General features: G+C 42.6%; 8 protein-coding genes across 8 annotated transcripts; 3 read left to right on the forward strand and 5 right to left on the reverse strand.

The window, feature by feature from the left end:
- Positions 1-94: 94 nt before the first annotated feature.
- IL334_006491 (uncharacterized protein) lies at positions 95-2,128 on the reverse strand (the record flags this gene model as incomplete). The annotated part of the gene is made up of 5 exons (XM_062938193.1): positions 95-493; positions 552-708; positions 774-1,176; positions 1,236-1,482; positions 1,535-2,128. 5 exons carry the CDS (start codon positions 2,126-2,128, stop codon positions 95-97), a joined length of 1,800 nt encoding a protein of 599 aa, XP_062794244.1.
- A 324-nt stretch (positions 2,129-2,452) lies between these two features.
- Positions 2,453-5,570, forward strand: IL334_006492 (uncharacterized protein; the record flags this gene model as incomplete). Its single annotated transcript, XM_062938194.1, has 8 exons — positions 2,453-2,533; positions 2,597-2,671; positions 2,734-2,824; positions 2,915-3,095; positions 3,160-3,512; positions 3,574-3,838; positions 3,892-4,042; positions 4,098-5,570. 8 exons carry the CDS (start codon positions 2,453-2,455, stop codon positions 5,568-5,570), a joined length of 2,670 nt encoding a protein of 889 aa, XP_062794245.1.
- Positions 5,571-6,187: 617 nt separating this feature from the next.
- IL334_006493 (uncharacterized protein) lies at positions 6,188-7,547 on the reverse strand (the record flags this gene model as incomplete). Its single annotated transcript, XM_062938195.1, has 2 exons — positions 6,188-7,427; positions 7,525-7,547. The coding sequence occupies 2 exons, from the start codon at positions 7,545-7,547 to the stop codon at positions 6,188-6,190; spliced, it is 1,263 nt and encodes a 420-aa protein (XP_062794246.1).
- A 1,152-nt stretch (positions 7,548-8,699) lies between these two features.
- IL334_006494 (uncharacterized protein) lies at positions 8,700-11,055 on the reverse strand (the record flags this gene model as incomplete). Its single annotated transcript, XM_062938196.1, has 8 exons — positions 8,700-8,795; positions 8,851-8,909; positions 8,970-9,111; positions 9,175-9,766; positions 9,838-9,896; positions 9,990-10,302; positions 10,452-10,693; positions 10,852-11,055. 8 exons carry the CDS (start codon positions 11,053-11,055, stop codon positions 8,700-8,702), a joined length of 1,707 nt encoding a protein of 568 aa, XP_062794247.1.
- A 683-nt stretch (positions 11,056-11,738) lies between these two features.
- On the reverse strand, positions 11,739-12,347 carry IL334_006495 (histone H3; the record flags this gene model as incomplete). Its single annotated transcript, XM_062938197.1, has 4 exons — positions 11,739-11,837; positions 11,900-12,045; positions 12,107-12,229; positions 12,287-12,347. 4 exons carry the CDS (start codon positions 12,345-12,347, stop codon positions 11,739-11,741), a joined length of 429 nt encoding a protein of 142 aa, XP_062794248.1.
- Positions 12,348-13,238: 891 nt separating this feature from the next.
- Positions 13,239-14,300, forward strand: IL334_006496 (uncharacterized protein; the record flags this gene model as incomplete). Its single annotated transcript, XM_062938198.1, has 6 exons — positions 13,239-13,276; positions 13,436-13,552; positions 13,896-13,984; positions 14,044-14,071; positions 14,152-14,167; positions 14,250-14,300. The coding sequence occupies 6 exons, from the start codon at positions 13,239-13,241 to the stop codon at positions 14,298-14,300; spliced, it is 339 nt and encodes a 112-aa protein (XP_062794249.1).
- A 424-nt stretch (positions 14,301-14,724) lies between these two features.
- On the forward strand, positions 14,725-20,560 carry IL334_006497 (uncharacterized protein; the record flags this gene model as incomplete). Its single annotated transcript, XM_062938199.1, has 20 exons — positions 14,725-15,851; positions 15,913-16,078; positions 16,147-16,321; positions 16,382-16,869; positions 16,930-17,049; positions 17,102-17,169; positions 17,235-17,455; positions 17,512-17,713; positions 17,771-17,926; positions 18,034-18,216; positions 18,288-18,361; positions 18,414-18,618; positions 18,679-18,800; positions 18,861-18,971; positions 19,029-19,127; positions 19,182-19,287; positions 19,344-19,841; positions 19,941-20,012; positions 20,132-20,373; positions 20,454-20,560. The coding sequence occupies 20 exons, from the start codon at positions 14,725-14,727 to the stop codon at positions 20,558-20,560; spliced, it is 4,542 nt and encodes a 1,513-aa protein (XP_062794250.1).
- Positions 20,561-20,853: 293 nt separating this feature from the next.
- IL334_006498 (uncharacterized protein) lies at positions 20,854-23,596 on the reverse strand (the record flags this gene model as incomplete). The annotated part of the gene is made up of 8 exons (XM_062938200.1): positions 20,854-20,995; positions 21,150-21,506; positions 21,613-22,062; positions 22,130-22,599; positions 22,667-22,894; positions 22,953-23,204; positions 23,264-23,392; positions 23,453-23,596. The coding sequence occupies 8 exons, from the start codon at positions 23,594-23,596 to the stop codon at positions 20,854-20,856; spliced, it is 2,172 nt and encodes a 723-aa protein (XP_062794251.1).
- Positions 23,597-23,663: the final 67 nt, after the last annotated feature.

Genomic DNA, 23,663 nt, shown 5'->3' on the forward strand with positions numbered 1-23,663 from the left:
CGTTTAGTTGCGATAGATCGGGTTGCTTCGCATGTCATACAATAGAGCTGTGGATAGAACGTGTTTCACATGTAAATATCCATCGATACTTCCGTCAAAGTCTACTACGTATAAAGCCAACCTGCCTATCTGTTCCTTCGAACTCAGTCTTCCACTTGAGCCACCAATCAATTCCTATACTTCTGTGAGCGTCGCTCATATCCCTGACAATCATTTCAAAGGCACTTTTCACCAAATCTAATCTTTCCTCGGAATCTGTTCCTGTTCTGACTATCATCTGAGCTAAATCATCGAGGTAAAGAGGTAAGTCTGTCGAAGGTATGTAAGGTGTGATTGAAACTCGGATTTTTCGGATTTCTGCAGTCTCCGGCATTGTTGATAAAGCAGATAGACAGTTTTGGACGGCATCTGGAGAGCGTTTGGACGATGATCCTACTATGAGAGGGAACGCTTGTCGAAATTGTTCAGGTGTAATTTCATCACTTCTGTATTGCTATCACGTTCAAGAGTCAGCAGAGTATGGATCATGTCAGGATGTCTGGCAAGCTTACCTTTGTAAGGATGTCCAGGTAGTTAGGCAATAATGCATCGAAGAAAGCTTCTTGAGAGTGACTAGATTCCAGGCTAGCCGCTGAACTCTTCAATAGCGTTAACATGAAGGCGTGAGACGCCTCAAAGCTCGCATGATGACTCGGTCTTACTACATGCCTAGAATCTTAGTCAGCGATAGTCCGATACGAAGCAGGACAGTATCACACAACACTGCGACTGACCTTTCGGCGAGCGGGAATAACATATCAATCTGCTTCTTCCCAAGATGATGCACTAATTCTTCACCCAGCACTAAAACAAATCCAGCTCGAGCATCACTCATATCGGCATCTTCACAGACTAGATCGAAGAGCTTCCTCACGCCTTGGGTCCCAGCCCGAGTATCTATAATATCCAAACACCCATACAAGATCTCATGATAATTCTCGAAACCACCCTGACTTTCTTCGGTCAGATATGCAAATGACGCCAACTCAGATAAGATATGTGCAGCAATATCAGATGATGATTCTGAGCCCCCGAACAGAGTACCGGGTGCTTGTAGATTGTCGCGAAGTAAGATTTCGAGAATGGTCGAGCTGACAAGTAAGAATGAGAAGAAAGCTGTTTTTCGTTTTTGCCATTCTACTTGCAACACGGTATCAGCTGATCATGATCCACCGGTCGAAATGGAATGAACGTACCGTTAGCGTCAGACCTGATATCCTTGATAATCCATTCTTTCTCCCAATTATCGGCTCGACCTTTAACTTCCATACAGAACCTTTTCATGCTCTCCCATGCAAACTTTCTACTTGAAGGACCACCCGATTCCAGGACCTCAAATGATCGCGCAAGGGCTCTAGCGAGAGTGGGACCTTCTTGCTCAAACTGACGAGTCAGAATATCAAAAGTAGCATGAAAATTGAGGTCGATAGCAGAGACGAGTTTCTAGTAGTAGAGTCAGTGAAGGCTTGAACTCGCAGTATAATGCTGAACTCACTTCCATATCTAGAGCTTGTAATCTTTCCAATGCGATGTGAGGGATCACTATACATAATTCCTTTACTGTATCTCTTGAAGTATTCATTTTTCCTGCTAAAAATAACACTGCCGTCTCCTCCAAGTTTACTCTTTCCTTTCCCCAATCTAGGTCTTGTGTGTCGTCTAAACCTTGAAGAATACCAAAGAGAAAAGAGTATGTTCCCGGACCATCTTCGATAGCTACTGCTGATTTTACACAAACATGTAGCCATTCCCTCGCTCTCCTCTTCTTCCTTGTTTCAGCAAAATATACATTCTGCGTTTCTTGATTGATCTTGCTTATCCTGGCAGGTACAGCTAGCCTTATGGTATTCCGAACATCATCTACCGTCGAATCGATGTCAGACCAAAGAAAAGGAGAAGTGACGAGTGCTGAGATAAAGCCTTCCAGATGAGGGGAGTCGAGGTTGCACAGGAAATGGGTAATAGCTCCCAGGAGCGTTGGAAGTGGGATAGCTGGTATTGAGGGCGACCGAAGTAGGTTGATAAATTGAGGAAGCAGCGATAAGACATCTTGACCTGAATTGGACGATTGTCCAGCCGATGAGCTCATGTCTCGGACTTGAGCCTTGCTGAGCTTTCCATTGAGCTCTGAGAGGATTCAGGGAGTAGATTGTAGAAGAGTAATTGATGAAGGAACCAAGAGCTTATCCTTTTCATCTGTTGCACTGACCCGGTAAACTGAGAATACCGAGAGTCAGTCGAAAGGTGGGGTGAATAAATAAAGTCACCACTGTACAGTGACCGATTCACAAACCTCCATCCTCCAAGATGAACTCGAGGAATACTTGGAGGACAATCTTCTTCTTCCAGAACGATTATACCATTGATTGGTTCAAAACAAAAGAGGGTCTGATCGCGGATAACGCACGTCAAGATGACTTCGAGGCTGAAGCATAAGCTTGAGATTGAGAATGTCAATCTCAACAGCGCATACTTGAACGAATCCTTCGTACAGGCAAGTCGTCATCTTGTCCACCTATTTTGGACTGATTACCTTTACTGACTGAGCGTTGACTAGATCGGTACGCCTCTACCTGCTTTAGCAGATCACAAGAAAGATAAACAAGAGTATGTACCTGAGTGGCAACAGGAGGTAAGCGTGATCTCCTTCATCGGTTATTATATTCACAGGCTGATGGGTCACCGTTGTAATAGGTCCGAGATGAACAAGGGAGAAGAAGGTTTCATGGAGCTTTCACCGGTGGTTTCTCAGCTGGTTATTATAATAGTGTAGGATCGAAAGAAGGTAAGTTTGTTCTTCAACCTGTTGACGGAACAGACCTGAACGCTATCATATACGATGATACTGATAAGAACATTTGATTTCCTTTGATAGGATGGACGCCGTCAACATTCAAATCTTCTAGATCGAATAGGGCGAACAAAGTTCAACGAGCTGAAGACTTCATGGATGAGGAAGATCTTCAACAGCTCAAAGATGACAGGAAATTAGAAAATACTGATATCTTCAAGAATGATGGATTTGGAGGTACGAAAGAAGAACTGGCAGGCAAGAAGTGAGTTTCTCTGCTTTCTCTCTAGCTGTATAGAAGCAGAGTTGAACATGTTCATGAACTATAGTTTACCATCAACAATCGAATCACTAATAGCACCTTCACGTACTTCTATAGGTGAGAAATTGTTACAGAAATTAGGTTGGAGACCAGGTCAAGGTATTGGACCAAGAGTAACACTCCGTAAATTGAAATTACAACAAGGTAAACTTGGTAAAGCCCGATTAGGAATTCAAGATGATAATGGTAATGGCAAAGAGGATCAAGAGGATAATGAAGAGATTGGAGATGAAGAAGGTTCAAATTATACTTTCGCTCCTAGAGATGTCAAACTTTTGACTTTTGAAGCGAAAGAGGATAAACAAGGTTTGGGATATGTTAAAGGAAGTGGAATGGGATCCTTACCTGGAAAACGACCAGGTGAGTAGTTGTTAATCTACATTGACAATCGTCAGTTTAGTCATAGCTGATGAGGAAGTAGCGATGGGCGCAAGAAGTCTAGATAATGATAATGATGACCCTTATGCCGAAGCTGGACCTTCTTCGAGACGTCTAGCTTTCGATTTGGCCGATGACGACGATGATGTGATTATGATGGGTGGATCATCTCGTCCCGGACTAGGGTCGAGGTCGAACAAGGAGAATGTAGGTGGGAGACAGTCGTCGGGACAGGATACATGGCATGATGGAAGACCTGTCTTGCTCGGGTTCGCGCTAGATCCGAAAGGTGTACCACCAGATAAATGGTGAGCCAATCTCACTGAACATGATGATTATAGCTCAGCTGACGCGTAAATAGGTTTGTCATGCCAGATATATCCCCTGATTGGAGACCACGTCCTGCAAGAGTATGGGGAACAACGAAAAAATGGGATCAACAACCTGGTCAAGAGGAGAAGAAGAAAGAAGTGATTAGAGGCGAACCTGGAAGACCTTTAACGTTCGAGCAGGTGAGTCAGATCTTCTCAATTGCAGCCGAGACAGATGCTGATCCGGTGGTCACAGCGTGGTGCAGCCTTAGGAGAAGAACAACGTATATCCAAAGCTAAATCTGTATTTGACTATATGTCTTCCAAAGAAAATGAAAGACTCGCTTCTCTTTCCTTACATGCTCCAGCACGACCGCCACCACCATTATCTCTCGAACCTCCGCCAGAAGAAGCTCAGACTCCCCTTGCAACAGAGATCACTGTTCCTCCATTATCACCTCGAACCGCTTCAGCAGCGTTGAAGGGATTCATACCTTATGGTGATGATATACCACGGCAAGACCGATATAAATCATACTTGGCTTCTCAAACATATAACACTATAGAACCTAATCCGGTCTTGAAGAAAGGTTCAATTGAAGAGATTAACAAAGAACTGGTTGATTTCGCATCATCGGCAAGAATATTCAAACCGATGTCTTACGCAATGTCAAATAGATTTACAACGGGATCATCAAGTTTAGCTGTATCAGATTTAAAACAAGCTAAACCAGGTTTACATTTATATGATGCCGAAAAAGCTAAATTAGATGAATTATCAAAGCCAAAACAAGTTTCAGAAACTCAAGTGAAAAAGAATCTGACACCAAGAGAACAAGCTGCTAAAAATGGAATGTACGGTAAAATGACCCGAGAAACAAAGAATTTTTATCCTGTTAAATTACTTTGCAGAAGGTTTGGTGTACAAGATCCACATCCTGAAGGTGATCCATCACGTGGTCAACACCCTTCTTCTTCTTCATCATCTACCAACAATGTAGATGATGTACCGTTACCTAAAAATGATGCTTCATGGGAATCAAAATTTATATATCAACCTTCATCTGCATCTGCCTCTGACCAAAACGGAGCACCATCCACGAAAGAAGAGATCACAGGAGAAAAACAACCTACATCGATCGCAGAAGTAGGAATGGCAAATGATGTAAATCAAGGTAGAGATACTCTGACCTATAAGAAACCTGGTATTGATATCTTCAAAGCTATCTTCGCAAGTGATGATGAAGATGAAGACGATGACGAGGAAAATGATGAAAACGCCGTCAAGAATGAAAATGAAAATCGATCTCTCGCTAATAGCACGAATCAAGTGGTGGCCAAGATTGATCAAGTCGAAAAGTATCGTGATCCTTTCCCTGTGAAAGATGAAGGTCCAGTCGATCTCAGTACTTTCAAACCTGTGTTCACGATTCGTAAAGAAACTGAAGACAAATCGAAGAAGGAGAAGAAGAAAGATAGATCCAAGAAGAGAAAAGGGGTGTTGAGTTTCGACGTAGGAGAAGATGGGGATGAGGAAGAAAAAAACAGCCGAGAAGAGAAAAAGAAGAAGAAGAAGGATCAAGATAAAGGAAAGGAAACGAGAACAAACGGTACAAGTTCAGGGAACGCTAAGGTCGTAGATGTCGAAGCAGCGGAAGGAGAGTGGGTAGAAAAACAAACTGTTGTACCTAGATTAGCCGGAAGGAAAGGAGCCGCAGATTTCATGTAAGACCATCTAGCATTTAAAGATGAATATGTTGTATTCCTGTTTGAAGCCTACGGGCGCAGACATGAGCACTACGAAGCGGATTTTAGATTCAGAGAGCTAATGAAGGATACGACAGGAAGCAGGACAAGGAGGTAATGATGAATGAACACGAAATGAACACGAAATGAACACGAAATGAACAAAGTCGCAATCGCGATAGGGCTTATATACCTCTGCAATCGTGGTACGAAGGTGTGATCAGAATCAAGGTAACATTCTAGGTCTTCTGTGCAAGCCTACAAATCTCTATATAATCTATAAACAGTCTATAAGTATCTACTCTATATTTCCTTTGTCATACAATCCAAGCCATTTTACAACCAAATGCCATTTTGCGAGGTTTCCCGTTTACGATGCTCGTTTTGCCCGTACTGGTTTTTCCTAATCCAAATCCCATTGATGTCGAAGGACTCTCAATTTCGTTTGGCTTCATTCTCCTTTTGTCTTCTTTTGATATTGCGCGTTCCCAATCATCTAATCGATATTTTATCATAGCCTATTTTCATCCCTTCCTAGCACCTCACCACCTCACCACCCACCACCCATCACGTTTACAGTCCAATTGCAGAAAAATCCAATTACTCATCCCTGTTCCAAGTCAAACAACTCAAATCCCTTCTTCCAACATCATTAATATATCCATATCTAGTCATGATTGAAGGACAAGTTTCATCTAAATCTCTCATGATATCTTCGATCACACTTCTTTTTTCTCTTTGCCTTTCGCTTTCAATCTCTTCTTCATTATCGTGGGTGCCAATAAGAGAAGGTAAAAGATTTTCGACTTTCCAATTGATAGGCAGAGGTGAATGGTAATTCTCATATATAGCTTGAGAAGTCCTCAATCCAAGTATTAAAGCTTTTTTACGATTTTCGATTAGCTTGTTACGGGTTTCAATAGCTTTGATAATTTCTGCATTTGGTTCTCCACCATTTCCGTTTAATATAGTTTCGTTTACTGTCATAAGTCCCTGTCCTTCACCGTCAACTTCATTCTGCGTTTCGTTCTCGATTACTTCGTTCTCGATACCCGCATGTACCATCTTGACGTTCACACCTGGACCAGGTAAGATACCTGACCAAGTATTTCCCTTCAACTCAACCTCTTGTAATCCTATCCAAGATTGTAATGCGATACTCATACCGCCCATTGTATTTGTCCATTTTTCGTCTGACATGAAAGACATTGAACTTTCTCCTTCATCATCCCCTTGTGCTTCTTGTTCTTCCTGGTCATCAGGTTCGACATCGCCAATGGGCGGATGTGATTTTTTCGGTAAGATGGAAGAATAATCAATGATGACTTTTTTAGGTCGGATTAAATTTGGTAGATGACCTGCCCAAAAAGAAGCCAGTATTCTAGGTGCTTTTGAATTTGATAATCTGCCATGTAGATTGATCAAAGCTTTTGAAGTAAAAGTTAAATTCGACGCTTTCAATGGACTAGGTAATTTTGACGATAGTTTCAAACTTGTTCTCGAAGGATAAACATCTAATTTCAATGATCTAGTCAAAGATAAAGCTTCTAATTTCCTATTTGGACCTTTAATCGATCCTGATCTACCTCTTTTGACACCCAATAAAGCCCCAGCTAAGATCATACGTCGATCTTTCTCTTGAGGTAAGGTCAGAAACGCCTGCAATTGCTCATCGGAAGTGATGTGTACGTCGGTATATAGAAGAGGCGTAATGAGGGCATAGTACTCTTTTGATAATGAGGATAACTTGGATAAAGTTGAAAGAGAACATGTGGAAAGTAGCTCTTGAATAAGGACATAGAGAAGATCAAATGGGATAGGAAGGGTAGAACGATTAAACCTGGAGTGATAGGACACAAATGACATGGTAAGCCATGGACCTTGGTATGCTAATCTCACATGGATAGTACGGGGAAAGATGCAAGATGAAGACTCACTTGGGTTGCGTTTGAATAGACATGGTACTAAATCTCTACTTTCTTTGGTTGTCTTATCTATGTAAGCTTTCTTTGTGAATATTCGTTGTGCTGGGTCTAGCTCCCAAGCGCCTGGTAGATGACAATATGTGTTCTACTCGTACGTTGTATATTCTAAGCTCTGACGCTTTAACCAATGCCAATGCTCATGTATCTATTGATCTATATATCTATATAACTCCAGGAATGAGGACGGGACTTCGTATCTCGTATCTCGTATGACAATAATGATGTAATTTATCTGTCAATCTCCCATACCTTGCTTGAGCTACAAGGGGTCTATTTTAGTCTGTCTTTTACGTCTTCGTCGTCCCGATCTTTCTTAAGAGAGTAGGGGGAGGTGGGATTGAAACGGTGTCGATGTCGAGTCGCACCTTATATAATCATTATAAAGTTTACAGAGGAGGCGCTGAATAAGACAATCACTGCTAAATTACAATCTTGAAACTTTCTTCACGAAATTCCAATGAGTATGAGATGAAAGCGGAATGGCTGCCTTTCAAAAGTGTCGCTGTCGGTCTATCAAAGCCGAAGTAGAGAAAAGAGAAGAAAAGACAAGAAAGAGCCAAGAAGAAACACATTCCCTTCCCCCTTTCAAAGAATGAAACTCATCCACGGTCCGATAATGACGCCTTATCTCCCCATTTCTGAGAGTGTTCAGAGTATGAGGAAAGGAGATAAGCCGGAATGGAGATGGGAACAGGGAATCCCCTGAATGTGGTAATGTGAACTGAGGGTGGGATGATACCACCGAGGGGAAGCAACCGGGCCGACATTTCCCACCCTTTCTTGTACTTCATTTAACTTATATCCGATTACTGCCAGTAGCCCCACCGGTGGATCGACACCGATATAACGGATATATGGCAGGGGACCAAAAGTCAAGAGAACCCATACGTTTGGAGTAGTTATCCCGAGATCTACTTGGGAGATCCACATGGATGTGAACGAAAGGATAGAGTTACACATGTATGCAGCTCTCCCTCTGGCAAGACCAGCGGCAGGACTTCGAGTAGACTATGTCATCAATGTATGATAGTCATGCATTCAGACCACACCTATTCGTTTACATGCAAAGGGCACTTTATGTGCAAAGGTCCACTAGCAGGCGATTCAACAGATATAAGCATTTTTGCTCAAGCAGCCTCTGCAGCTCCAGACTCAATGATATCTTCCAAAGCAGAATCGACCTTCTTTATCTCAGGGGAGTTGTCATTCTCATCGCTGGGGAGCTGAGGGATTGTAATGATCAGCAACAACCAATGAGGAGAATGCTCGAATACTTACTTGTTCACCCTCTTCCTCTACGAGGTCAGTGCCAGTAGCTTCGCCAGCGACAGCGACGGCTATGAAAGCTTATCAACATGACCCACGGATGAAATGTCTAAGTGCGATTATCTACTTACTATGCAGAGGTTCTTTAGCGCCTCCTTTCTCAACTGGAACATCATCTCCTGAGGTATTGGCTTCTTCGTCATCATCTTCAGCAAGAATAGCATTCTTCTTTTGTAATTTGGCAACCAATTTCTCAACACGTTCGATTTCGGCCTAACCAAGAGAAATTCGTCAGTGACTCTAATCGGGCCATATCACGGAAGATGAACGGCTTACCTTTGTTTTAGCAGCGGAATTAGCCTCGAACCAAGCTTTTTTAGTTTCCAAGTCATCCACAGTCCTGGTAACATCATCTTTTCCTGAAGGAGGTGGGATACCCAAACTCAACAAAGCACTGAGTAAACTCATTGGAAGGTTTACAGCACCGGAAGAAGTTGTAGGAGTAGAGGTGCCTTCTGAAGCAGGCGTAGCGGTACCACTTTTTTTACCTGCCTTCTTCTTCTTTGATTTTCCACCACCGAAGAATCCACCTAGCTCTTCATCTTCACCCTTCTTCTTCAATGTCATCCCCTGGAAAGCACCTTCATCAACTTTTCTAATTTCCAATGCTTTTACACCTTCAACAATCTTCTCTTCGCTTGTCTTTGATCCAGCGTGAGTTTGGGGAACTTCACCAGATCCGTATTTTCCTTTAAACCATCCGATCAATACAGCACAATCATCAATTTCGGATGTATAAGCAGCTGATTTAGCTTCTTCTCGAAGTCGAGTGATCTCTTCTTCCCGTCTAGCAGCATCTTCCTTAGCCTTTTCAGCCTTGAATTTGTCTTGTCGTGCTTGTCGATCAGCCGAGACTTTGGCGTAGTATCTGAAAAGTTGAGTCAGCAACGAATTGACTTGCAAGATCGATATACAATGTCCCATAAAAACTCAGCTCACTTGTCGTTAGCGTCTCGATGAGTTTGAGCAGATTGTCTCTTCTTTTCGTATAAGTCATCCTGGGAAGCAATCATCAGTTTCAGTTTTCTCGTTATAAATCTCTGGCAACCTGATTACACTCTGATGCCTTTCGACATGGAATTGAAACTCACCATCTGCTTGCTATAACTATTCCTTTCGTCGAACAATTTCCCTCTCTCTTCATAAGCCTTATCACCTTCAGCTCGAAGAGAATCCATCTCCTTCTTCAATTCGTCGAATCTTTCGCTAACCTTCTTAGCTTCAGGGTCATCTAATTGCTTTTTCAGTTCATCGATCCTGGCTCTATCGGCTGCGATAGCGTCATCGACTGATCCGGTGGTTTCGAGTACTTTACGAGATCGACGAAGGGTGGTTATTTCCGCCAAAGCTTTCTTCTCATCTACAAGTTTCAAAGAACCTGATTCAATCTGCTTTTCGAGGTCCCTAAATTGGAGAACGGCGGTCGCAATCAGTACTCGAGCTATGGAACGTCTTTTCAAGCGGACAAGAATAATTGCAGATAGGTAACGTGATGCCCTCAACCCTCATATATCTAGATGCGGGGTACTAGAAAAATTGTGATGTGAACTTACGAGATCCTATCATCGATTTCACCAGAAGACCTATAAGTGATTTTACCTTTTTGACCTTGAACATCTTTGATTTTCCTTTGAACGTTTTCTTGTAGTTTTTTCATTTCATCAAATAACTTATTTCGATCTCCTTTGAATTTAGCTTGTTCAGATCTTAAACCATCCATCTCTGATTTGATGGCTGATCTCCTATCTCCTGAAGTGGGAGCTTGAGTGAGTGAGATTCGAGATCGGATTGCATCCTATACGATTAATAACGGTGATTGGATTGATTGAGGTGATTTTATACCAAATTTAATGCCATATAGCGGAATGGTTGTTGCAGCAAATGGATATGATACGATATTCTATCAGCTTCTCGAAAATATATCGTTATAGAAGGGAAAAAAGTTTGACTTACAAGTTTCGCCTTGATTTCGGCAATCTGTTTATTCAACTCCTCTTGTTCAGCATTGTATTTGCTTTGATCAGGTTTAGACAATGTACCAGCTTTAGAAGATGCGTTGGTAGAAGTTCCATTCCCGGCGGTAGCTGCAGTAGGAGGAGTGGAAGTACCGTTCGTTTTAGCTGCGGAGGGCTTGAGAGAAGCGGTGGGAGGAGGCATTTTCGATTGTAAGCTGCTGAGAGGTAGAGAACGTAAGGTTTGCAGGAGTGTGAATATCAAGATGGATTTTGAGATGAAGAAGAATAGAAAGATGAATGAATGATCCAAGCACATAAACAATATGTATGACTGCAACCTGAATTCAACGGGGGGATTGGTGCAGTGTACACGTGAAACTCGAGTGGTGGGTTCAGGGTCAAGTACAATGCTATAACGTGGCACTTCTCTCTGCCATGACTGTAACTTCTCTTCACAATGTATGCATGGGAAACTGCAATTGGATGATTCATCTTATTGAGTAAGTACAGATGCACATCCTGATGTGGGTAGTGATTAGTAGAGGATAGATGTAGAGTGCAACACGCCCAGCGAATCAGCAAGCAAACAGCACAAAACTCAGGTCGCTCTCGGAAGTCCAGACGTCATTTATAGTCCAGATGCGATATGAATATAAAGTGCATGAATACATAAATATGGGGAGTGAAACTCAACCCTAAAGATCAATAAGAATGACAGCGAAAACAAAGGTAATAAATGTTGTAAAAAATAGCGGAAATGATACTATGGTGATGAAATCAGATACGGTTGATTTGTCGCTGGTGGATAGATAATAAAATGTAGCTCTCAAAGATCGTTTCTTCCTTCTCTCCTATCTTTTTCGTTACTCATATCGAGTAAAGAGCTTAAGATCGTTCACCACGGAGTCGTCGAGCGAGTTGAAGATCTTTGGGTTGAATGGTGACTCGCTTGGCGTGGATGGCAGCGAGATTGGTGTCCTCGAACTATCAGATGGTAGCACAAGTAAGCTCACGGTAACATCGTATATGGAAAAGCTTGAACTTACAAGAGAAACAAGGTAAGCTTCGGAAGCTTCTTGAAGAGCCAATACGGCAGAAGATTGGAATCGAAGATCAGTCTTGAAGTCTTGAGCAATTTCCCTTACAAGTCTTTGAAAAGGAAGTTTTCGGATAAGGAGCTCAGTGGATTTTTCTATTCAGAGATTCTCATGTCAGCTGATATCCTAAAGAAGAGTAGGGGAAAAAAAGCTCACGGTATCGTCTGATTTCTCGAAGTGCAACAGTACCAGGTCTGTATCTGTGAGGCTTCTTGACACCACCTGAAGTACCGGCACCTTGTGATTTGGTACTGGACTTTCGAGCAGCCTTGGTGGCGACTATAAACATCGGAGTCAGCGTCGGGAGGCAAATAATCAGATGAAAAGAGAACTAACGTTGCTTTCGGGGAGCTTTACCACCAGTGGATTTTCGAGCAGTTTGCTTAGTTCGGGCCATCTTGAATGCTTTATTGGGAAAGTTTGGTTATGTGAAGAGATGAAAAGTTTGGGTTGAGGCTTAGTTGTGTTTGTTTGATTGATTGATTGATTGCTGCTGAGTGATGATGAGGAAAGAAGAGAGAAAACGATTGTCAAGAGGGGTTTATATAGGTCTGATTACCATCAACGGTGATTCAGAAAGATGGATCGACCTCCACTCCACTCTGGACAAACATTAAAAACAATCGCGGGAACTCACTGATTGTGATAACTCCGACGGCGTTATCCAGTCAATCTACCTGAGATCACGTGACTCTCAAGTATGGCGGAGTTTTGAGGCAGTTTAATCGAATCATGAATCCAAATGCAGGTGTTTCTGAAGGTAGCGATGATGATTTAAGGGAAAGTGATCAGCTAAATCTGAAGAAGCTGGTCGATATGTCGTGATGAGCATGGCATCCATTTTTTGGCTTGATTGATGAGCTGAACAAGATGACTATGTATGTTCTGCATTCGCATCTATTGCATCAGGCATGTTGCTTTCGTCCCCATGTCAAAGGGTACAACTAGTAGTGTTTTTCGTGCATCATCAACTAGTCACTCCTGCTGTCTACGCTCATATGCTTCTAGTCCCTTCATAGCTCAATGCGATACGATGAAGACATTCAGATCTTCCAAAACAGAATGATGGTTGAAATAGCTGAATAGGCGCCCGGAGAAGTCGAGGATGCTTTTTTAACTGACATAGCTCGTGCCTACATTCTCGACCAAAGTAAAACGTGAAAATACTTCCGTTTCCCCTTTCATCTTTGCATATTGCATGCATGACCAGTCAGAATGAAGCTGTTTCCATGAATACATTGATAAAAGTCCATCTTCATCTGTATACCCCTAAGCATATCAAGCCATCATGACTCCCCCAGTACCTACATATTCAGCAGCACATCGGTATGTTGCCCCACTCACTGTGCTGGAAGACTATAAAGCAAAGTGGGATGTGCTAATGACAGAATACTTCAACCCTCTTTATCCATTTTCGACAACCCTTCATCCTCCTTGAACGATATACAATCCAATTTTGCTATGCTCGATCTCGATGTCGATTAGACTCTATGTCAAATCATTATACAAGCGATATCTTGTAAACTCACTGAATTGGTACATCAGGAGAGATTTATGGAGGGAAAAAGCTATTGAAATAAGAGCGGAATTTGAGAGGAATAGGTGAGTGTAATTCAACGTCCAGAGATTAGTTGGAATGAGATAGGTTCAGTGCGCTGGGAAGGTTGAAGAGAGCAGAGTCTCAACAATTATGCTGAGGTTGGACGTAGGGTATTTTTCTTGGCAAAGAAGCTATTTCGAGCAAATAGGCCGGGATCAGGAATATCGGTGCACGAATAGGTTGCGATTGCTGAACGAGACAATCTTCCCTTTCGGTTTTCTTCTGGGGTCATTCAGCGGCTAGCAGCTCGCACGAGACACCCGAGCGACTTGGGTCTGATGTTTACTTGGATGTATTGGGGGCAATCGTACATAATAGATAGCTAACATGATTCGTATTCTGTAGAAACATCACAGACCCCCGAGCGCTTGCTTTGGTACTCGAACAAGCAGAAGAGAGATTAGCAAGAGAGATTCATCCTGATCCATATCGACGTGAGCTATATTATATGTTCTTCCTTAAACAGGACTCGCTGTTGATACTTGTCACATAGCACCACTCTTCCCTGACGGTACGAAATGGTAAGTCACACAATAGGTCTTGATATGTAAACGTTCAACGCAAAGGGAGAAAATGCTAACATTCACCTTTGATAAAATAGGGAGCGTAACCTTCCCGTGAGTGTAGCCCCCGTTTCTCGCCAGTTTATAGCTTTGATCCCTTGTGTACATGCTAAATTCTCTGTAAATCTTATGACAGCCTCGTATGTTCTCCGCAAAAGAAAAGGCAGATGCTCTCGCTACTCATTAGATTTAGGTCGTTGTCTGCCGAGGACCGTGGGGGTAGGGGTAAAGGCAGGGAGGCAGGGGAGGTGGGAGGGAAAAGGATGGAAGGGGGCAGGGGAAAGGACGCAAGGAAGGGTGGGACTAGATCGTGAAGGGCATGGATCTATGTATCGTCTCTACACTGTGTTCTATGCAATGCATAGACTGGACATACTCATTCTTTTCTCTCATATGCTTTGTATCGAAACAGCACACCGAGGTGAAAGATGGCGGCGAGAACCGAGAACTGTTGCAACCGGTTGAACCGGCGTCGAGAGAAGTTGCACGTCATGAACATTGACTGATTTATGAGAATTGCAAACATCATATTCCCAAATAACGCTACGGTATTCCTGTCCACAATTGTTTTCAACCTTGAGATTCAAACCAAGAGCCTATTATCTGGGAGAATGACAGAAAAATCGCTGTCGATACCCTTTCTCCTGGACCCTGCACTTCCCAATTACACCTCCGCAGATACCGTTTCACTTCCTATATCACCTTCACATATATCATCATGGATCATTCCATCAACAACCGAAGCTGGACCATCGCGTCGTACAGCTTTGGCTTGTCCAGATAATACCTTATGGATATATGATTCTCCTTGCTATTCTAGCTCCATAGCAAGTCCTGGAGCTTTGAAATCATCAAAGGAAGAAGACAAGAAAGCTTCTGAGTTGCCATCAATAACTACACAGATTGCTAGTTCCCCTAATTCACCTTTACTTTCACCACGTAGGAGCCGTCCTACTCAGACTCGTAATTTATCATATTCAGGTAGACCGAGGAACAGTTCATCTGCCTCGTCAATCTTATCCAATACGACCGCAACTGGGAAAAGAAGAACATCAGCCTTTTCACCACCACCTTCAGCGATACAAATACCAACTACAACATTATCATCGGCGACTGCCTCAGCTGCACCACCCGATAATCATTCTCATCATAATAGTGATTCAGTTGATTTGAGGGAATCATTGGGTAAACATAAGGAAAGAAAAGATGATTCCTCTGGAATCGGATTGGGTTTGGGTATAGGTGGAATCGGTAGAAGAGGTTTAATAGGTGTTCATGGAAAAGAAGAAAATCTTGGTATTGGAAGTATCGAACATTCGGGTGCCAATTCACCTAAATCTTTTACATCAGCTTCAACCTCTACCGAAGGTACGACTACGACCACGGCAGCTAGTAGATTTGGGTTCTTTGGCAGAAGTAGTATTTCTAATGAAGATGAAATACAAAAGGAAAAGGAATTGAAAGAACATATACAAGAAGTTCAAGTCGATCTTGAAATGGAGAAAGAAAAAAGAGAGGATCAAAAAGAGATTGAAGATCAGAAATTAATCGACAATGCAATCATCAGATCTCCTACCCCAGTCATGAGAAATGAGCCTTCTACACAGAACCAGAAGAAGGGTAAAAAAGAAGGAAATGTAGTCAAAAGGATCATTCTCAAAGACGCTGGTAGAGGAAAGATCGTAGAGATGAAAGTTTTCAGAGAGATAGACTGTCTTGTCATCTTAAGAAATGAAGGGTAAGTTTTTGTCGTCCTGCGCATTCTATTGAAAACAACCGACTGATCATCTTCATCATAGCCTACTTGATGTTTTCTCTATCACTACATTGGTTCAGACCGCTGGCATTAATCTCGAATCCCCAGAAGACAGTAAGACCCCGGCTGCTGCGTCGACAAGTAAAGCAGGATTGAAGATTCCATTGTTTTGGTCTTGGAAAGGCATATCGCTTGCGAGAAAAGAAGATGTGAGTTGTATTCTCATTTGTAGCGTTCTCAGGTAATGAGACATAGCTGACAATGATTACAATCATAGGGATTCATATTCGTTTGTCATGGTCTGCCTTGGCCATGTGCTCTGCCAAGTCCAAATGGTGAAGTAACAAGAGTAGTCATGATCTCCCCTCTACCATCAGGATATGGAATGGCTATCGTCGCTCGTCTTGAGTTACCTGGAGAAGGCGATGTGGGTATCAGTAACAGCAAGGATAGTAAGTCCTTTGATGTTTGACTTGTTCAGCCAGATGAAATATAACTGACGCCCTCCCTAGCAAGCTATCTCCTTCATTCAACTTCAACTTCTTTCACTTCATACCCAGTAATCTTCCCTGCTATTTCGGTATCTTCTAATGCTACTCCGCAGATGAAATCATCACCACAAATTAGAGCTATATCATCCACATTCCCAGCTCCTTATTTACGATCCACCACTCCTGACCCTTCCCAACAAAAGGACAAAGAGCCGCCTCAACCTCGTTCCACAATTCGTAAATCAGCTTCTTTTACCCATCTGAAGGATTCGGCTTCTGCACCTCTTCTGGAGCATCCACAAGAAGACAGGAATAAGGAAAAGGGATTTGCAAAATTCCTAGCGAGAAGAGATTGGGTCAGAAAAGGCAAAGAAGAGGATAAATCCGAAGATCCGTCACCTGGTATAGGGGAAGGGAAAGAGATTGACAGAGACGGAGGTGGTGGATGGCAAAGAATCGTCATCGAAGAGAACGGTGAAGGTGTAGGCTGGAAAGGTGATGCTGTAGATGTGAGTATTTACACCATAAAGATTAAGACAAGCTGGAATGCACTAATGAGCTGCGAACAGGTGTTTATGACAGACGGAAAGACACTTCGATTGCGCGGAACAATAACCCTTGCATCCAATGAAGAGGTCAAAGAAGTATACGTCAATCAAGGCTGGACAGAATTAGCTGTTCAAACGGAAGTGAGGCCAAACTGTGCAGCACACTGAGTCTTCTGCTGACGTATTTTAATAGCTGAACGCCTATGTATACCGTCTGGCCGAAGAGATTCGTGACACTAAAGGGACATTTCCTAGCTTTAAGTAGGTTGCTATCATTTTATTATAATTCTCTTTCTATCTGTAATACTGAATTGTGTGTGTCACAGATTCGAAATCCAAGCTATCATGAACGGCGTAGTAATCTCATCATTGGACTCGAACAGACATTTGTTGACTGTCAAGAGTGACAAAATAGAGACATTTGATTTCACTCAATCGAAACATGAGACACAGTTGCTTGTCAAAATTACCCAAGCCAATAATTCGACTCATAACGCGATCACATGCGTAGCTCCTGCTAGCGTGGAAAGCATCTTCATCTCAGACGGTAAGCTATTTTCAGACATCCGTGGAACTTTCGACCGATAATGATGTTGTGTGCAGCTCAAGGTAATATCTCAATTCGAAATTTGGCAAACATTTTATCGACAGAAGGACAAGAGTCATATCTCACAGACGAGACGATATCTGATAGATTAGATTCCCCTGTCACGTACCTTACCACCATTTCAGGGCTCAACGGACAATCCGATGAATACCTAATAGCGGGCGATGAGGATGGTGCTATTCGCATATGGCAAACTAAGTGAGATTGTTTCCGTTTGGCTGTCAGAATGTAATAACTGAATGATTGCACTTGCAGTCCATTCAGGTTATGTGGATCATGGACACTCTTTGCTAATCCCGTGAGAGATGCTGTGTTGCTCAATATGCCTCAAGCCGGATCTTTGCGAGGCTGCTTGCTTGTTACGTCGAAAGATGGAACTGTGGGGATTATCTCGCTGAAGGAAATGGACGAGTGAGCGTTTCTATTTTAACACATTTTCACTCTGCCTACTGAAATCCTCAAACCCTGTATGAAATAGTGCAAAATAGAGGATGCATCTAATCAAATGTTTTGTCTAGCCTTTTCCTCATTCCTGCTTCTCGAAACCCCCTTCGAGGAATATACATCGAGGAAAAAGATATCCTACTAGCTTACGCAAATGGTAAAGCGAGGGTATGGAATACCCAGACTCAGGAGTTTAGACGGTCTACTGGATTGGATGCTGCCGAAGATATGCTGCAAGTTGGTGATTGGACAGAAGTGTGAGTGAATACTCAAAGACGTTGAGGTTATCGCTTGTTTGAAAAGTAGTTGATGGATCTGGGGTCTCTAGTTTGCTCCATAAGTCAGTACAAGCTTCTGTACTTTCAGCGAATCCGTTCTACCTTCCGGAATCAAGCGATCTGGGTAAGTCGTCGATCTGGTAAGCAGAAGTTCTGAAGCTGAGTCTGCGTGCTAGGTCGACTCCTCCACTTTGATCTTCGGAATCTCGGTCGCTGGCTTCATTCTGCCAAAAACAATCCCAATCACAGTCCTCTAGCTGCTCTGCGCAGTTTACTATCTATTTTTCTGGCTTTTAATATCTGTGACAGAGTGGATGATATCTGTATGTCCAAGTTGGCCATCAAGAAGCCTGATATAACGACAATTATCGGCCAAACAGGGTACGTCAAATTCGTTGCATTAGACCGGGACAGCCTGCCTCCCAGCTGATGGTACCGCAGAATGGAGAGTAGCGAATTGTCGTATGCTGAGAAGACGGATGTCTGGCGAGTTTCTCCAGTGATGACCGGCATGAGACAACTGGTCATCGTCACCCTCTTAAGACCTTTCTTAGATTCGCCGGGTCAGTCAAAACCCCTTTCACCTCTTCTTTTGAGTGCTGATATCATGATTGCTGGTGTAGATCACGAAAGATGGGCAGCTGAAGTTATAGCTTATTATACTGCTTCTTTGCCTTCCACGAGTATTGAACCGGACCTGGACTTCTTCGCAGAGCATTATATGGATTCGTCGAGTGAGCTGGTTTGCGCCTATCTTCTACAATGGTGCCCACTGCTGACTTATGAACCAGCCGACGTCCATCAAGCTGCCAGAATGCTCTTCGCAGCTCGGGTAGGAAGGATGTCAATTTCTGAGATCGAGTCTACCGTGGGTGCTGGAGTATCCAATTGTGAGCTGTGTCATGTTGTTGCTGTGTGGTAATCAGCTGACATATTGTGATCAGTGCCGAGCAAGCTGTCAATTGCTAATAGGGACTCGGACGTAGCTGCAAACGCATTAACCTTGCTGGGTGGTATAGCCTTGCAGAAATTCGAGATCATGCAGCCGAGGTCAGTCGCCTATGCTACTTTCACGGAAGTCAGCTGACATATGTACTACTTATCAGTGCTCTTAAATCAATTGCTGAATCGGTGTCGATTTTCTTGCAGTCAACATTATTCCCCCACTTGGCTCTGGCAATCGAGATTTGCTCAAAAGGGTTTATGACGTGGCAATCATACGTTGATCCATCAGAATTGTTACGACGATTATTCCACCTAGCGACACATAAAGATTATTCTTCATCAACTGGTATCGGTGCTGGTGGTGGAACGAGTTTAGCAGCACAATCAAGATTGGCAGTATTGAACGTAGCGTCTTCAAATCCAGCTTTATTCATGTCTACTTTATCGATGGATATATTAGATTCAAAAAATTCATCGGAAAGGAGAAATTGCATTATGAAATTATGTGTTTTCATATCTCGTAAAAAGCCTAATCTATTGGAGAATGGTTTACCTAGAATAGCGGAAGCTGTAGTCAAAAGTCTAGATCCGAATATAGGGAAAATGAGAGATGATGTTTGGCAAGCTGCTACTGTCATCTTGAACGAATTGGTCTTAGCGTGAGTGGTCAATTTCCCGAGCTGGGAATTCATCTAGCTGTCTGTGGACGTGACGAGATCAGGGGTTATCAAGCTTACAACTGAGTCCAATTCATATAGCTTCTCAACTATAGATTTTCACAGTGGTACGCAAAGACTAGCAGTTGGGACTCACGAAGGAGCAGTCATCATGTGAGTGTCGTTCTTGTCTGCTCGTTCCTGTAAACCATCTTGCTTTGAATACCAGTACCTGTGGATCTACTCCGCCTTCATTCACTACAGATCATGAAAAACTGACATATGATTCCCAGGTACGATCTCAAAACAGCATCGAGATTATACGTCATTGAACCTCATAAGCACCCAGTCTCAGCAGTGACTTTCTCTCCTGATGGGAGAAGGTTGATCACTGTCAGTTTGGAAGAAGGTTCAGTCACAGTATGGAAAGTCGGTAGTTCCCTGAGTGGATTCTTCAATGTCGGCGCTCCACCAAGACAAGGTGGCGAGAAAGGTGATCCTTTCAAGCGTATCGAATTTATCAGAGTGGATGATGGTGAGTTCTGCTGGTCATCTTGCTTAAACCGGGATTACAAGAAGTTGAGCTGACCTTGTATTTGATGAATGATATGATAGGTCCGCTGAATTCCACTTCGGCTTTAAGTGATATTCAAATCTCTTGGCCTGGTTCGAGACAAGCTAGAATCAATATAAGAGAAACTGCTTTGACGTTTGAGACGTAATCTATGCATCCACTTGGGCTTGTCTCTTGTCTCTTGTCTCTTGTCTCTTGTCTCTTGTTGTGCTGTGTTGTACTCGTACTGTATTTCCAACTAACGTCGTAAATAAAATGCGTGATTCACATGGGATTTTGAGATGAATACGATATCGTTAAAAAGTGGGCTTAGAGAGGAAAGCATCTTTAATAGTATCTCTGGTCCCATCTAAGGATTTCAATGATCGTTCTGGCCTCAGTACAAATACAGAGCTTGTTACATGCATGAAAATGATATTTACCTCTACAGCAGCAACTTACTCATCCAGAGCGTAAATGTAAGCTTTCGATGAAACCTTGTAAATCCTCTTGAGAAACTTCTACAACACTCGTATCAAACATATCATGTTTTGAACCTGATCCTGATTCTTCAGCAGCTTGCTGGAATGCTAGACCGAATTTACTAATGGATGACAGTCTTACAGTCAGCATGACTTTTCTAGACCGTACATTCACACATAGCAAGAGGACATGGATAAAGCACACTCCCGGACACTGTTCCCTCTCTTGTGTTTGACGCTGACGATATAATGTTTAAGTGGAAAGTGAATACTCACTTTTTCCTCACATCACCGAACTCCGGTGCCCCCGTCACACCTACCACCATATAACTACCTTTATCTTCATTCAGACAAGCAACCACGAAAGGTAAACTTTTCACTTTCCCGTTACCCGATATACGTGATTGTTTTTCTGCCCATCGATCTCGTGTTGCGTCGACCAACCATAACGCCAGTCTTGATAATGTTGAAGGATTCGAAAAGATCCTTAGATCAGGTCCTTCTTTCAGTATCGCTAGTCGAAATGTTCGTAATGAACGTATAATTGTTTTATCAAGTAATGCTGATCCAGCCCTTATGATCGCTCGATGTAATGTCATTGCTAATGGTAACGAACGACGCATTAAAGCGATACTGTTATTATCAACGGTCAGCTGTTATCCGACAAAGCGATAAAACCTTAATAAAAAGGCAAACGAGCAGGGAATGATGGCAATCCTGACGAGGAAGTGGTACTCACTCGTCACAAGCATCATAAGCGATCCACCAATTAGTAGTATTCCAATCGTCTTTCTTCTTCACGACTTGAGTCCTATTTCCATCATTTCCATCTTCATTAGTACCATTTGGATCCACATTCTCTTTCCCTTCTTTCGAAGTCGATTCCGATTCTCTAGTAGAAACGTTCCAACGTGTTGTACCTCCAAACCATTCACCACCAGCTTTCCCACCTTCTCTGTCCACCTCCAATCTCACTCCTACAGCGATATCGAGCAGAGACGATATTACTTCCACCGCATCGGCAGCTGATAATGAGGAAAGTTGAAATCCATATGCTCTTGTGAAAGATGGATAAGAAAGTTCCACCAATCCATATTCAGGTGCTATAGATTCTAATTTTTCAGGTAATTTGCGTTTTAGTTCCATATCCATATGTGACCAAGTTTGCTGACACTGTAATAATGAGAAACTGCAGATGAGACACTGATCAGCTTTGTTTGATACAAAATTTTTCACGAATAGTAGGTCTTACTCACCCCATTTTGGCCAGTAGACCTTGTAATTTCTTTCTACCTTTTTCTTTCCATATACCCAATCTACCAGCAACATAGCCAGAATGTAGCATACTTTCATACAAATTCCAATGCCTATATAACATGAATCTTAATTCCTCTGATTTACTTATACTTCTATCATCTGGATTTGGTATTTTCATCCCATTACCAACGCCGCCGCTGCCGTTCGTATGATGATTTAATCTGACCACTTCATCTTGAAATATCAATTGGTAGTTCTCGTATGAATCTCTATCGATTTTCGACGTTATGTATTGATTCGTTACTGCTAAAATAGAGTACCACAGTATATCGTTATCTGCTCTTTCTAAGACAGTCGCCAATAGATAAACCGTCAATGCGACCGATTGGCCGTATGATGTTCCAGCTGAATAGTATCGCTGTATACGATCTTGATGTGCTTCACGAATTGCACGAGGTAGCCGACGAGGCTGGACCAACTCGCTCGTTAGCTTCCTCAAATCGCACTCGAGAAAATTGTAAAATTAAGCAGCTTACTCTGTCATCGTCTTCCTTCTGCTTTTTGGATTTAGGTTCTTTCGAGCGTGCTTTGCGTCTTTTTCTAACATGTCTGGAAGCCGATTCATCTCGATTTTCATCTCCGTCTTGATCGTCAATCTCCTCGTCTTCATCCTCTTCCTCATCCTCTTCGTCATCCTCTTCAGCTTCATCCGAGTCATCATCTTCACTTTCATCATCTGACGATCCGGAATCAGACGGTTCATACTAAGAAATTGACTATCAGCCTTGGTTCTCTGTGAGTGATCAACAGCTGAATACTCACTTCTAAAGCCTCCCAGCTTTTCTTCACATTATCCATAACCTCACTAAACTCATCTCCATCACCCCAAACCCATATTCTTCCTTCTGACGATTCGCCATTTTCATCACCTGTATCTATGTCTAATCCAAATAGATTTTGCAAATTCCACGGTCTGTGAGAATCTATTATATGTAGATGGCAATTGGGTGGTATCTCAAAGTACGAGGAGAGTGTTAACAAGGATCCTAATGATAGCAATATCAAGGTGTGTAGCTGTGTAGGATGCTAATGTTAATATGAATCGCTAAGACCAATTCAAAGGAGACACTTACTTCTTCGGAAGCTAGCGCTTCATCTCTTCTGGTCTCTAGCTCTGAATATCCACCTACAGGAACTAGCCGATAAGGTACATCATCGTTTTTAAACAACGAGCATAGTATCCTAGCTCCAAGCAATCCATCCTATATAGCTACCATTAGCTACAACTCGCCGAAAAGGCTGAGGACCGCCGAATCGCTCACCACATCAGTTCCTGCTAGTATAACGACTCCTCCACTCCCTGATCCACCTTTTCTCCTTACTCGAGATACTATAGAGTTATATGCATGGGTATAGGTGAGATCCGAAGGACGGAGATCGTCTGAAGGTGGTTGAAGAAGAGGCATGTGTTTGCCTGATTATTTATTCGAATTCGAGAGAATAGTGACTTGACGAATGCTAAGATGACCTCTT

The sequence above is a fragment of the Kwoniella shivajii genome, chromosome 9, assembly GCF_035658355.1.
Source record: "Kwoniella shivajii chromosome 9, complete sequence".
Taxonomy (NCBI): domain Eukaryota; kingdom Fungi; phylum Basidiomycota; class Tremellomycetes; order Tremellales; family Cryptococcaceae; genus Kwoniella; species Kwoniella shivajii.